This window comes from Manduca sexta, chromosome 16, assembly GCF_014839805.1.
Source record: "Manduca sexta isolate Smith_Timp_Sample1 chromosome 16, JHU_Msex_v1.0, whole genome shotgun sequence".
NCBI lineage: Eukaryota > Metazoa > Arthropoda > Insecta > Lepidoptera > Sphingidae > Manduca > Manduca sexta.
This window is the reverse complement of record NC_051130.1, coordinates 3,741,963-3,755,592: the sequence shown is the minus strand read 5'-3', so window position 1 is coordinate 3,755,592 and position 13,630 is coordinate 3,741,963. Positions and strand designations below refer to the sequence as shown.

General features: G+C 35.1%; 1 protein-coding gene across 1 annotated transcript in view; it reads right to left on the bottom strand.

The window, feature by feature from the left end:
• Positions 1 to 27: 27 nt before the first annotated feature.
• Positions 28 to 13,630, bottom strand: part of LOC115447364 (1-acylglycerol-3-phosphate O-acyltransferase ABHD5) — a 34,208-nt gene continuing 20,605 nt past the window's right edge. Inside the window, exons 2-7 of the mRNA XM_037439058.1 lie at positions 7,994 to 8,070; positions 4,014 to 4,220; positions 3,489 to 3,663; positions 2,987 to 3,256; positions 2,479 to 2,665; positions 28 to 2,019 (exon numbers count right to left, since the gene is read on the bottom strand). Coding sequence (XP_037294955.1) covers positions 1,849 to 2,019; positions 2,479 to 2,665; positions 2,987 to 3,256; positions 3,489 to 3,663; positions 4,014 to 4,220; positions 7,994 to 8,070 — 1,087 coding nt within the window. The 3' untranslated portion in view covers positions 28 to 1,848. The remainder of the gene's footprint in view (positions 2,020 to 2,478; positions 2,666 to 2,986; positions 3,257 to 3,488; positions 3,664 to 4,013; positions 4,221 to 7,993; positions 8,071 to 13,630) is intronic.

The following is a 13,630-nucleotide window of genomic DNA, read 5'->3' as shown; positions in this document are numbered from 1 at the left end:
TATGGTGCCGTCAAAATAAAAAATCCATAAAAATAATAAGTTATATTTATTTACAATAATAATTCACTCTGTATCAAAAAGCCCACGGCTAAATAACAATACTCAACGAAATCACTCCGTAACGTCCGTATTACTATATTGTACCACCGTGCGTTAATACTAAGCGATATAAAAGTTAGGTAGATGGATATAGGTGAGAAAATAACTATAGTCTGATGTATTTTAGGGACATAGATATAAACCTAAACATGCCTTCAATATCGACTGATAGCAAATATCGTGCACCTTAAATTTATTAAAAATATAGTTTTTACAAAAAATATTTCATATATTGACTGGTTCAAAATGGATGCCGTCAAAAAATAATCGATAGAAAAATTATACATGAGTGTTAAAGCAACATATTGTCGCATACCAACTAGTTTATTCTACTGTATACAAAAATATCGGCACCTAATGTATAGCTGCTCTATGCTTAGAGATTTGTGCACACAATTTTATCCAATGCAAAATCAGTTTTATGTCTTTTATTTAAAAGCCCAAATAAAAAATAAAATTGCTCATTACAGTAATATATTTACTAAAAACTGTGAAGGTATATTTAAACATTTATATCTATGTCTAAATTACGTTTAAGTGATGAAACCAAAAGCACTTTTAATACTAAGTTAAAATGCTATGGATTGGACACCTCACGAGCCTTCGTTATATTATGGAGCACCCATATAATGGGCATTGTTACTTTAAATACTGTTTACAGTAATGAGTATGGCAGGCGCGAATACTAGAGAAAATAGATGCAATCCCTCCCTTGAATAAAAATCTATCATTTACCCTAAATTCATAGGAATATATTCCTGTGTATTTTATCTGTAACTCTAAATATCTGTATTCGCGACTGTTTTAACAAAGCCATGCGAACTTTGAATTCGGCTTGCGTCATCGTACGTACAATGTCACGTACGAATTAATAATATCGATGTTTGTCTTGCTTATGGTGTTTGCCATGCGTATAAGCATTACGCCGCCGTGAGAATAAGTTATACTTATTAAATTTCGTAACAATTCGACTTTATATAACAAATTCGCATTCAAAGTGCACAAGGTAATAAAAGAACAAGATATAACAATTATAAACTATGGAAGTTGTAACGTGAACAATATTAAGAAGTCACGCGTTAAATAAATCTAAACGTACGCACTCAAGTTATACGTATTTGTTATTTAAAAAAAATCAGCAATCGTCGAGGCTAGTATATAAAAAATTACAATTACATTTTATAATTCTTCCGTATTGCGCATGGGACGCTGAATACTTTTCATATACATTTAGTTCTGACTATTCTGGCCTTTGAACAAAGGATTATTTCCAAGCAAAACTTAACTGCACTGACATTTCATACTTATACTTAGAACCTGTATTATGGGATAGCTGTCGATAATCTTAAATATTGCAAGGCAGTTTTAATTACTTGGAAAAAATCGAAGAGACCATTGTAAAAATCCATTTGCACTGACCATACAGCAGCTTACGCAATAAAGTTCATTATTGCTAAATAGTCTAATTTTAAGCGACATCGATCGCTAGCACTTTGTAAGCCCATAATAAGCAGCGAACCATAAACCACACCCAACACACTTCACTCACAATTCGTTCGAAAATAGAGCTTGGAACCGGTTTATCGAAAAGCTGAAAACACATCGTATGATCGATATTTTTTTCTAACGAATCCAATTAGTTTCCGTCTAGTTACCAAAACCGGTTTAAAAATGTACCCAAGATCCAAAGCCATAATCGCTATAAAAAAATTAACCAAGAACGGCTAATCGACTAAGCAGAGCTATGTATCAAGAGGTCGACACCGATGTGGATGTTTGTGCGGTTTCCTTCGCCTTCTTGTTCACCAAGATGGCGGGCTTGGGGTCATACTCGTCTGCGCGCGCGCACGCTTCAAGTACGAACTTATTAAACAGATCCGGCTTGTCTAAGTACACGTGGTGGCCGGCGCCGTTGATTGACTGAAAAATTTAATATTTATTTAATTAGTCAACTTAAAATTGCAAGTAGATTTATAATGGCGTTTTCAATTAAGGTAAAGTTATTTAGAAGTCGAGTCTCGACTAGTTACATATTATGTTATAGTTATAATGCAATCTTTGGGAAACAAAATATAAAATTCAAATTACTATTTTTTCGACTTCTACATCACATTATGTGTTACTTCTGATTTATTACAATTTGACACAGCAAAGTCACTACACTGGCCCCAGTAATAAGTACAGAGTACAGTCTGCAGTCCAAATACCACATCAACGAACGAGACATTTGATATTTGAAAGTTGTCAACGGCCGCCAGAGCAGAACAATTTCATGATACAATCAAAATAAAGACCCAACATTTAACACAGTAATAAACCGTTCATAAATGGCGTAGAGATTCATCACCAAACTTCCATCAACTTTCTTCCCATTCTCACCTGCACATAAGTCTTGGAGTTAGGTCTGTTCTCGCTGAGCACTTGTCCGGTGCTGTTGTCGACCCAGGAGCGCGAGCCGTACAGCACGGTGATCGGCAGCGCTGGGTCCAGCTGGTCGATGCGCTTCACCATCGGGTTCTTGGCCCAACCGAAACCCGTCATCAGACTGTGGAACGCGCTTTCGCCGCTGAAAAATCAACATATCTTCTATTTAGTATAACCAATGTACTAGGTTTTAGGTTTATTCTACGGCAGGACTTCTGTATGATTTATAAATCCAATTTGCATCGTATTGTCGTTACCGAATGTGACTATAATTAAATGCCAGTCATTTAAGTAGAAAAATATGTCTAATATTTTCAATGGCTGTGAGAAAATTGATTTAGTTCCAAGCTTCCATATTACGTTAACCAAAAATCTATATAAACGTGCCGGCTATAAAAATCAAGAAATATAGGGAGGTTAAATATAGCAAAACTCCATGCATATTTATAGCACATTGTCTTACCTAGGCGTCTGCGAGTTGCACTGATATATATACTCGGGAATAACAATCTCGGCGTCCTGGACGTAGTTGAGGTACTTCCTCGATATGTCCGGCCTGGTCTTCGAGACTAGCCACTTGCCCGCGGGTCCGGCCGCCCGCACCGCCCACAGTGGGTTGAAAGGCTGCAGCGCCGTGCCGATTGCTCGAACCCATAGAGGCATCTGGGGCTTGTCCGCGTTGGCAGGCTTCTCGGGGTAGCCCCACGGATCGGCCAGGATTAGGTGGCGTACTCTGAAAAAATATTGAAAAAAAAATACAAAATTATAAATTAAAGTATGTGTAAATATAGTTTAAAATTGTGGGTACATTAAAAATTAGTATACACTAACAGTTTCATACTAGTAATTAAATACTAAAAAAACTCCTTAATATAACATTTATTACACCTGATTGTATGCTTATATGAAGGTTATAGATAGTTCTCCAGTCTAAGTTAATAAAAGCTATGGCCTGAATGACTCACCGTTCAGGATATTTGATGGAGTAAGCGGACGCGATGTATCCGCCGAGGCTGTGCCCCAGCAGGATGAACTGGTCGAGGTTGACCTCGCGCCGCCACTCCTCCACGGACTCTACCCACTGCGCCTCCGCTTTCTGCCCGTCAGACGCGAACTTCGGACGGGAACTGCGCCCGAAGCCTAAGGAAAAATATTGTTATTAAGAAGTACATTTGAATTCGAGGTAATATGTGATTAAGCGGTATGATGTTAAGTTGATCTCAAAATTATCTATCGATCTCAGTATTCTTAAAGATTCTGTTTTTATTTTGTAAATAAAATTTACAGAAAAAAAATTATTAACAACCACAAAAAAATAGAATGCTATAAAATATCATAGTATTATATACTGCTGTTGGTATACCTTATAAAAAAAGCTTTGATATCCAAAAATAGCTACTTGCATATTTTGAAATTTAAGTAACTGTCCACCAAACAGGTTAACAGCTATAAAACACATCAATATAAAATATAGAGTGGATATAACTCACCCAGTAGATCAATAGCGTACACGGGCCTCGTGGCTGCAAACGCGTCAAGATTTGGACACCAGAGCGCAAGGCCGGCGCCCATGCCGTGCAGCAGCACCAGAGGCGTCTGCGGCGACTCCTCGTTTAACGAGATGGTCCATATCTTGTCGCTCTGCCCCACCACAGAGCCTATGTCCACGTAGAAACGCTTGTATGCTGTTTTTAGACCTGAAAGGCGAAAAGAGAATGAATAATCACGAGTACAAAATTAAAATAATGAAATTATTACATGTACATAAAATACTAAAAAAGTAAACAAAAACAAGTACGAAACATATATCTTTTTTGCTATTCACTAAAATGTTTAATGTATATCAAACTCACGCATAGTTTCTTCAACAGATGAGTTTAACAACTTAATTTGACCAATAGTTACACATTTCTGAACGTAACCAGGGAGGATTTCAAATTTATTAGGTCAGTACCTAATCATTATCATACAGTATAATACCGTGTATCTATGCTTCCGCCATCTAGTGAGCGTCAAAAACTATTCTGAGAGCCCAACTCTCAAGGCCATCAGCGGCACCAAAGCCTTGTTTTTCACTACATACACATTTTTCAAATAACAAAAAAAACATAATAATTTATTTCTAGTAAAACAAATAGAAAAACGGCGATAGCTTAGTTGCTTGTGGAACGGACTGCCGAGACGAATGTCCACAGGTTCAAATCCCTAAGGGCACTCACCTCTGACTATTCTAAAAAAAATATGTGTGCATTCTTTGTGAATTATCGCTTGCTTTAACTGTGAAAGAAAACATCGTGAGGAAAGGTTTCTTCCTCCCGTAAGGAAGAGAACTTCTCAGGTATGCACCTGCATAAGTTCTCTATATGAATTTCGAGCGTGTGTGAAGTCTACCAATCCGCACTAGGCCAGTGTGGTGGACTAAGGCCTAATCTCTCTCAGTAGTAGAGGCCCGTGTCCAACAGTGGGACAGTATATAATACAAGGCTGATACTATTATTATTATAAAACCAATAGTTTAAAAAAATTGGTCACAGTTACATTTTGCTTGAAGGAATCTTCCCAGAATCAATATACATAGCCTACCTTGCTAAGGCTCGTAGCTTCCTGTTAGTGAATAATTTTCATAATCAGTTTGGTAAATTTATAAATACCCCCTTCAAACTTACAAACTTATCTCATTATACCATTAGTAGATTATTATATTATGCGAAAATTGGCAAAGAAGGTCATTCGGGATATAAGTGATAATTGAAATAAAAACTAAAAACTATTTAAACGGATTTTATCGCGGTTTTTTATATTATTATTTTCTCCCGACGTTTTGAAGACTTTGCAGCCTTCATGGTCACGGGGGGGACTGAGGTGTTGTTCATCCGTAAAGTCAAAGTTACAATATCTACCTACATTTTCAAATATACAACTTGTTAAAATTGTATCTGTTGCCGGTCCGATCTACGCAGAATGAGCTCACAGTGTCTTGAGGTCTGGCAGCCGGTCTTTTGGGATCCGATTTAATTAAATGTAGAACAGGATCCCAGGCTTGTGCAAGCTTCAACCATCTTCCCTATTGAAATTTGGGTGTTTTTAATTTCAATAGCCTCGCGAATCATCCTAGGCAGGAATCCGTGTTCTTTGGCAAGGATTTGTGGCTTGTCTAATCGCAAATAATGATTGGAGCCTCCTTCAGAATGTTCAGCGACTGCAGACTTCGTAGAGCGTCGGTGTTTCACGTCAGCTATATGTTCTTTTACGCGGGTCCTATATTTCTTTTTGTTTGTCCTGTATAAGAGGCCACAGTTGCAGTCTATCTTGTATACACCCGGTTCTTGCAGAGGTATATGGTATACAAGATAGACTGCAACTGTGGTATAGGACAAACAAAAAATATAGGACCCGCATATGCTGACGTGCTCTGAACATCTGTTCTACAATCATTATTGCGATAGACAAGCCACAAATCCTTGCCGATTCCTGCCTAGGATGATTCGCGAGCTCAACACCTGCGAAGATGGTTGTGACCTGGATCTGTTCAGACGGATTGCCAAAAAGTTGTAAAAGACAAAATGTAGGTGATATTTGTGATATTGTAACTTTGAACGGATGAACACCTCAGTCCCCCGTGACCATGAAGGCTGCAAAGTCTTCGAAACGTCGGGAGAAAATAATAATATAAAAAACCGCGATAAAATCCGTTTAAATAGTTTTTAGTTTTTATTTCAATGTCTAACATTCGCGTAAACATAAGAAATCATTATATAAGTGATAATCTTATCAAACTAAAGTTAATAATAAAGCATTTAATTATTGTTGTCATTTGACTTGGTCTACATTTTTTTTTAAAGAATGATATTATGTATTATAATATTAGGTTCCTTATGAACAACGATTTATATTCATACTTGATTTGCTCGAAGCTTCGTCCACTTAAAAGACCGTTCGAAGAAAAAATTAAATCCCTCTGTGTAAGGGTGTTTCCGGGAGGGGCGACCCAATGTATTTGGGGGCCCTGCACTGGACGAAATTTTTTCGGTGACCTTTTTTTAATTCTCAACATTATTTTGTCTGGCTGGACTCCTGGAGGCTCTGGCGCCTCGGGTGACAACTACAATTGGTATTGCTTCTCACGATAAAAGAGGCCAAATTGGTCTGTATCCAGAGGAATATAAAATCTTTCAGATAGCCCCGCACCAGCTGTTGTTAAAGGAAACAAATTTACTTTGTTTTCAGACACTTAGCTTTCATTTTGCGTAGTATCTCTCCCATTAATTCGAGAACATTCTAACATTTTACGTATATAAGAGTCATGGTCGTCAGATAACTCTCATGACGTTCATTTTATCTACCAATCGATGCGATATGACGAAATATAAAGATATATAAGATATTACTTTATATTTACTGGTGGTAGGTCTCATATGTGAGAGTCCGCCTGGGTAGGTACCACCGCAATGTCTATTTCTGCCGCCAAGCAGCAGTGTGTAGTCACTGTTATGTTCCGATTTGAAGGACATTGTAGCCAGTGTAATTACTGGACATAATAAGACTTAATAGCTTATGTCTCAGGGTGGCGAGCGCAGTGGAATACCAAATAATACTTTGTATTTCAAGATGTTGGATAGTGTTTTTACTGTTTATAGGCGGTTGTATCTCTTACCATCAGGCGAAAGGCAAGCTCATCTCGTCATTCAAAGCAATAAAAAAATATCTAGTTAAAATATTCCCTAACTAACCAATCACACGCCATTGCGGCGAGTCCCGACCTCGCCAGCACCGCTACGGGGCAAGTCAAGTGGGGCCGGAACCTACGCCGACGCCATGCGCGCGGCATTATTCGCCTGGCACTTTACCATTAACACCATTTATCGATTATTTTGTTGTTAACCAATTACTTAAAGATTGTAGGTACATTCAAATTCAAACTTAGTTGTAAATTCTAGGTATTTTTTAAAGTAACTGTGTTGTGACATATAATTTTCGGCCGTACTACGTCAGTGCGTACTGTTATCGTTCAGAACACCCCGGAAATATGTGCTATCTTTACGATAAGTTTCAATAAGATTACAAACTCCACGTGGAATAAAAAACAAGTGCGCATAAGACAATAAGACATTTCTGAGTAACTTTTTAGGTTTAAAATAGTTTTTTTTCGATTGAAAAAGGAATACGTATTGTTCGGGGTTAGAATTTGTGATTGATATCAAAACACTTGACCACAACATAATAAAGTAGAAATATCTGAGCGACATTAGACTTTCAAGGACAAAAAGCATGAGCAGGTGCAATATATTTTAGAAACACCTGTGATATCACCGTTGCTGCAATATCCTTATACCTACCAATAAAGACGACAAGAACATAGTATCCAGAGTTTCCAACGTCACTTTGCTACCTTATACCAAAAAAGACGACAAGAACATAATGCTCAGTTTCCAACGTCACTTTAAATGTAGAATTAAAAAAAATAGCTTACATGACAATATTTTCTTCTCAACATTGCGTAACATGGCATCTGACTGGCGCGTCCAGCTGAACCATCCCCCAGTCCAACTAAAAAAAAAAAAAGAATAAAACCAACACATATGCAAATAATAAACACAGTACATAGACACGGAACTAGCTAAACAAAATCAAACAGATGCAAATAAAAAAGAAAACATATTTGTGAGTTGCGATAGTGCCTGGTATAGATTTAGCAAAAATGGGAAATTGAGGAGCTCATAACTATATTAGGGAGCGAATCCGTTTTTTTGAAATTACAGGCGTTCTTCTCAAAAAACAGTTTTGATAGCCGTATAAATAAATAAGGGATTTTTTAAACTTTTATTACCTATTCGACTGTCATAGTTGTCCTTCAATTAGAACTATAATTGCAAAAAGGCGAATTCGCCCTCCTAAACGGAATAAGGTCTGTACCGTCTATGAGGGCCTGATCATATTATATACAAAAAAATGGCATTTCAGTGTTTTTTATATATAGGATTAATAAAGAAACAGACATTTTAAATTTGACCTTGTTATTAAATTTTACGTAAGAAACTAAACAACGCATTCGCTGTATTGTAGGCGGATGAAGTCTAAAAATAGTTTCATTGACTCCGTTGCTTGTCCAATTGTTTAATTTGTCTAGCTTTACGGTTCTTAAATCGTCAAATAACATGGAATCTTAAGTTTTACTGGCATCAAAAAGAGTAGTTAAGCCTTTAACAACTTACTTTGAATAGTATAAAATAGCTGGTACTTTATTACCAGAATATAATTTGTATTCTTAAGGCACAACTTACAATTTCAAGTAGGTATTTTATATCCCAGGAAACAAAAGGAAACATTATGACACCCTTTGATTAAGAATATGGTTACACCTATGATAGATTTTTATATTAATTTGTGTTTAAAATTTACACGTGTCTCAAACATTGATGTTTTAAGTTTATCATTTTAAATTTACGTTTACACGTTGACAAGAAACATCACGAGTGTTTTTAATAATAGCCAATGAATACAATCGTTGCTCTAACTTATACATAAATTGGATATATTAACTAAAATTTTATTAATTTCGAGTCTACTCTTTATTTATTCATTTTATCGTTTCAGAAGTTTATGCGTTTACTTCTAACAAACGTCCAAATGCCATCACACTTTTTAGTATTTACATTAGTACTAACTTCTAAAAAAAAATTATCGACCATACATTTCATTTGCTATAGCCCGACCTTGTATTCGGATATAAACTATAAATTGCTCGGTTCTAGACGATACGCCATGAGTTAACTAATGATTCATCGTGTCCAAAGTGCCTTGCCACGATGACTGCACGAAATGTTAACCGAATGAGATAAAATTTTGCGCAAAGTTTTGCAATGCAGGTACCTAATATTACGAAATTATAGCCAGGGGGCCTTATACCGTCTACAGGGATAGATCCGTATTTTTACAATTACCGGTATTCTTATCGAAGGACAGCTGACTGTACATTGTGTTTACAATCTGTGTCCGATGTGTATATATTTTTTTATGTGGGACTCTGTGCCCCACCCCCGTACTCTCTATCCAAGACAAGGGATTAGCTAATTATATTAACATTATTAATTTAAAAACAGATCTTATAGTCAATTCAAATATTACTCTCTGTTGGTCCAAATTAATAATAGCTTCAGGGCCTCCAAAATGGATTAAAAAATTGGGTGATGGTTAAAATACATACCTAAACGAATAAATAATTACTTAATAATAAAAAGATTGTATGATTACAATAGGATTTAACGCCAAGCGCTAACCAAGCGTTACCGGTAAGAATAATCCAATCAAAATAATCTTTATTTTATTTATTTATTAAAATCCACAGTCCTTAATATTGATAGTGAATGAGTGAGTGATAACATCTGATGGATACATTTTAAGGCCAATAATGAATTTATATTTTATTCTGATTCATCTTAGCTATGAATTCGGTAGAGGTTAAGATGGTTCAATATAGGAATCGACCGTTAATGTAGGCTTGAGCACTGACCACATTAATTTCTTACGCGTATGGTACCTACCAAATAGAGTAGTTTCCTATGTTTTATTTAGTTTATTATTTTATATGTAACAGAAAATTAGTAAAAAAAAAATCTGTGAAATCAGCATCAAAATTGGTTGAAAAATAAAGCAGTTATTCATATTTGAAATATTTTTGTGAGCAAGAGTGGGGGAGTGATGGGGTTATCGCGCTGTCTTTTTTCTCACTACCGCAGCATCATGGCCGGTTGCACTGGGTGACGTCACTTTTCACTATTACTGTAATTTGACAACTTCTCTTTCCACCAAATTTCAAAGCTTTACAATTTATTTATTATTGCGTGGATTTTGACAATTCTTTTTCCGATAGATTTTCGATGAAATATATTTTTGATATATTTTTTTAAAAAAGTCTTCAACTACCCTATTGTACCATCATATATCTACCTGTGTAGGTAATCTCAAATCTTTTTTAAGAATAACACAATAACGGTATTTGCATTGGCATAACGCAGGGTAAATAATATTTTTATCTTTTCGATATCCGCACAAAATTGGGTAATCTGTTTGGTAAAAGTTAACTAACAAGACGTCAGACATATAGAACAATAATTTTTATATCAGATAAAATTAGATACGTTGACAATACACGTATACTTGTTACGGAATTATCATTACAAATGGCCGCATTCCATGATAACTCTTTATTATTAGGTGCATATTACAAACACAGCGAATATATTTTTACAAAATAAATAAAATATTCCGTCTTGTTATAAACAAATAAAACTATACACGAAGATCGGTCATGATTTACGGACAGTTTTGAATGGCATTAACCGCCGATTTTCAAATTGATCCAAATTTTAATCCACGATCCAATCCCAGAAATAAACCAATCAAAATACGTCATTGGTAAAAAATACTTTGTTCTGATTGGTTAATTTTCGGGGTGGATTGAAAACAGGAATAGAGATCGTTTACTGAAAATATTCCTAAAACGACATAGAATGGATATAGTTGTGCACAACGAAGACACCAAGCTTCTGATTATCCTTCTAGTATCACCTATGTAGTATTGGCGCAATAGGTTTTGTACGCATGTTAAAATCAATTTAGATTTAAACCAATCGCCTTTTTGCCTGACATCTATCCACTTCGAGGGAACTAATAGAAGGTTATTGTAAAATATAACAAGCGTTAAGATTTCACCCATCAGTGGTCCAGCAAAGATTTAGATTTGGAGCAAGAATTTCGATAATTTAGCCTATCCTTTAATATTACACGCATTTAACTATCGTTTTACGTCATATAGAATCTGTACTTCTGTCTAGTAATATCGTTACGATAATAGGGAAGCTGTAATCAAAGCTCGTTAAACGGCATTACCCGTGACCCCCACGTAGTACTGGCACGAACCCGGAAGAAGTTACATGAGGCCTACAAAAGTTAAAATGAAATCGAAGCTATTGTGGGCACTCACTAATAAATGAATCCTTTCTAGCTGAATTTCGGCCACGACTATCAATCTAAACGGAAATCAACCGCTATAATATTACAATTTTATTGTGCACAAGTATGTGCGCAATGCACAGATGCACTCTCTGTTTATTCACTCTCACATTTCGGTAAGACGGCAATTCGACATGACCGGAAAGTGATCAAGCGCAGAACTAATGGCTTTACGTGCTTTCCGAGGGACAGGGGTATCACACCGCTAACTTGCTGACACCAAGCTGACTGACTAATATTTAAGATGGAAAATCCTAGTCACAATTATTTTTTGACTGACCCGGGATTCGAACCCAGGACCTCAACACACTTATCTTATTCGTGCCACCTACGCATTACAGCTGCGTCACCGAGGGTGTCACTAAAATGTAATATCAGTTGATTCTCTTGTCCATTTGATCTGCTGTAAAGCGTAGCAGATACAGATTCAAAATGTGTGTATATTATGTAACATGATAAAAAACACGTTTAAGTATATATTTTCTTATAAACTATTTTAAAATCTTGTAAATAAATTATTATGTCTTACAAAAGCTCCTATCAGTTATCACACAGCATAATCTGCAGACATTATTATGTCTGTACTCTGTTGTGTTTCATTGTTTGGTGTTCAATTTCAAAAAGAAAATACATAATAATATAAATGCTGAAATTTATTCATCGTTTTAGCTTATAAAATTGGTTTTAATTAGGCAAGTATGTAAAATTTTTAAAACATTTTTATGAAAGTTTCATGCCCGTATCTGTAGATAGTTTATCCTTATTTGACGTAAATATATTCACTTTAATGCAGATAACAAATTCCTATAAAATTATAAATTATACACTTCATTTTTTTCAGAAGAACAGATATAGGTGCACACATTCACGCAAACAATATTGTAAGGCAAAAATAAAATGAACATGTTGGAGATTACAAAAAGGCAACATTATTATGAAGTATGCAAGTTTATGAGAAATGCTGCTATAACTCTAATCTTAAAAGATATCATCATTCAAACTGTTGTCAAAAGCGTATTACATGTAAGTACACATCTATGAATGCAGAATATTCAGTACTCATGTTAATCATTACAATTGTTATGACTCATACTATCTTATACTATCAGTTATTAGACTATAGACATTGCCCTTTCTTTTGTAAAAAATATAAGTATGCATTGTTTCAACTGCACTTAAAAAGCATAAAGGAAACAAGCATTTCTAGACATCAACTTTAAATAGAAGCTTACTTCCACAATACGGACAAAACATTTCCAATCCATGACCTGCTAACCGTACTGAAATATAAAAATAAACAAACACATTTAGAACACAGAAACGCAAGCTTGATGATCATGAATTTGTTACATTCATTGGCTTTAATGTTGGTTATTATTTAATTTGTGTTTGATTTTTCTAGTGTTTATGTTTATTGAAAATATACAATCTTCTGTACATTTAATTGTTTTCTATTATATCAATTTATATGGTTTATATACTGCAAGTTTGTTAATAATATTGAAATTTTTAATAATTCAATTTTTGTTAATAATATTTTAGTAATCAATTTATTGTAATCAATAAAAGTATGACATTAAGGTAATCAGAAAGGCCTTTAACAGTTTGCTGTTGGAGGCTGTTTGCCATAACTGGCTTAAAGATACAACCTGCAGTATTGGATTAATGAATATAGATGAGAGTGAAATGAGGTAAATGCCATGCAAGCCTGACAAACAAAAATCAAGAGGGAACACAAGCAATTCTGAAAACCATACTCTCTATAATCAATGGGTCTAAGAAAAAATACAATCTGTCATAAACAAGCACACAAATAAAGCACAATCATAATGCCACTTGCTTGTCGAAAACCATTGACGCGTGCTGTATTTTTATATTTATCTGAAAACATAGCAAAAATTCATATAATTCTTGCACTGATGAAATTGCCTGACATATTTTTTATACTTTTGTAGTATTTTTATGGCAACAATATATAATAGTCACTGTTATTTGACAATGCTTATGATGACCTTTACATTAACTAATATAAAATTTCCATTTGACATTTACAGTTACTTATAAATAAGCAAATTAAAAGGATTCTTATAAGACT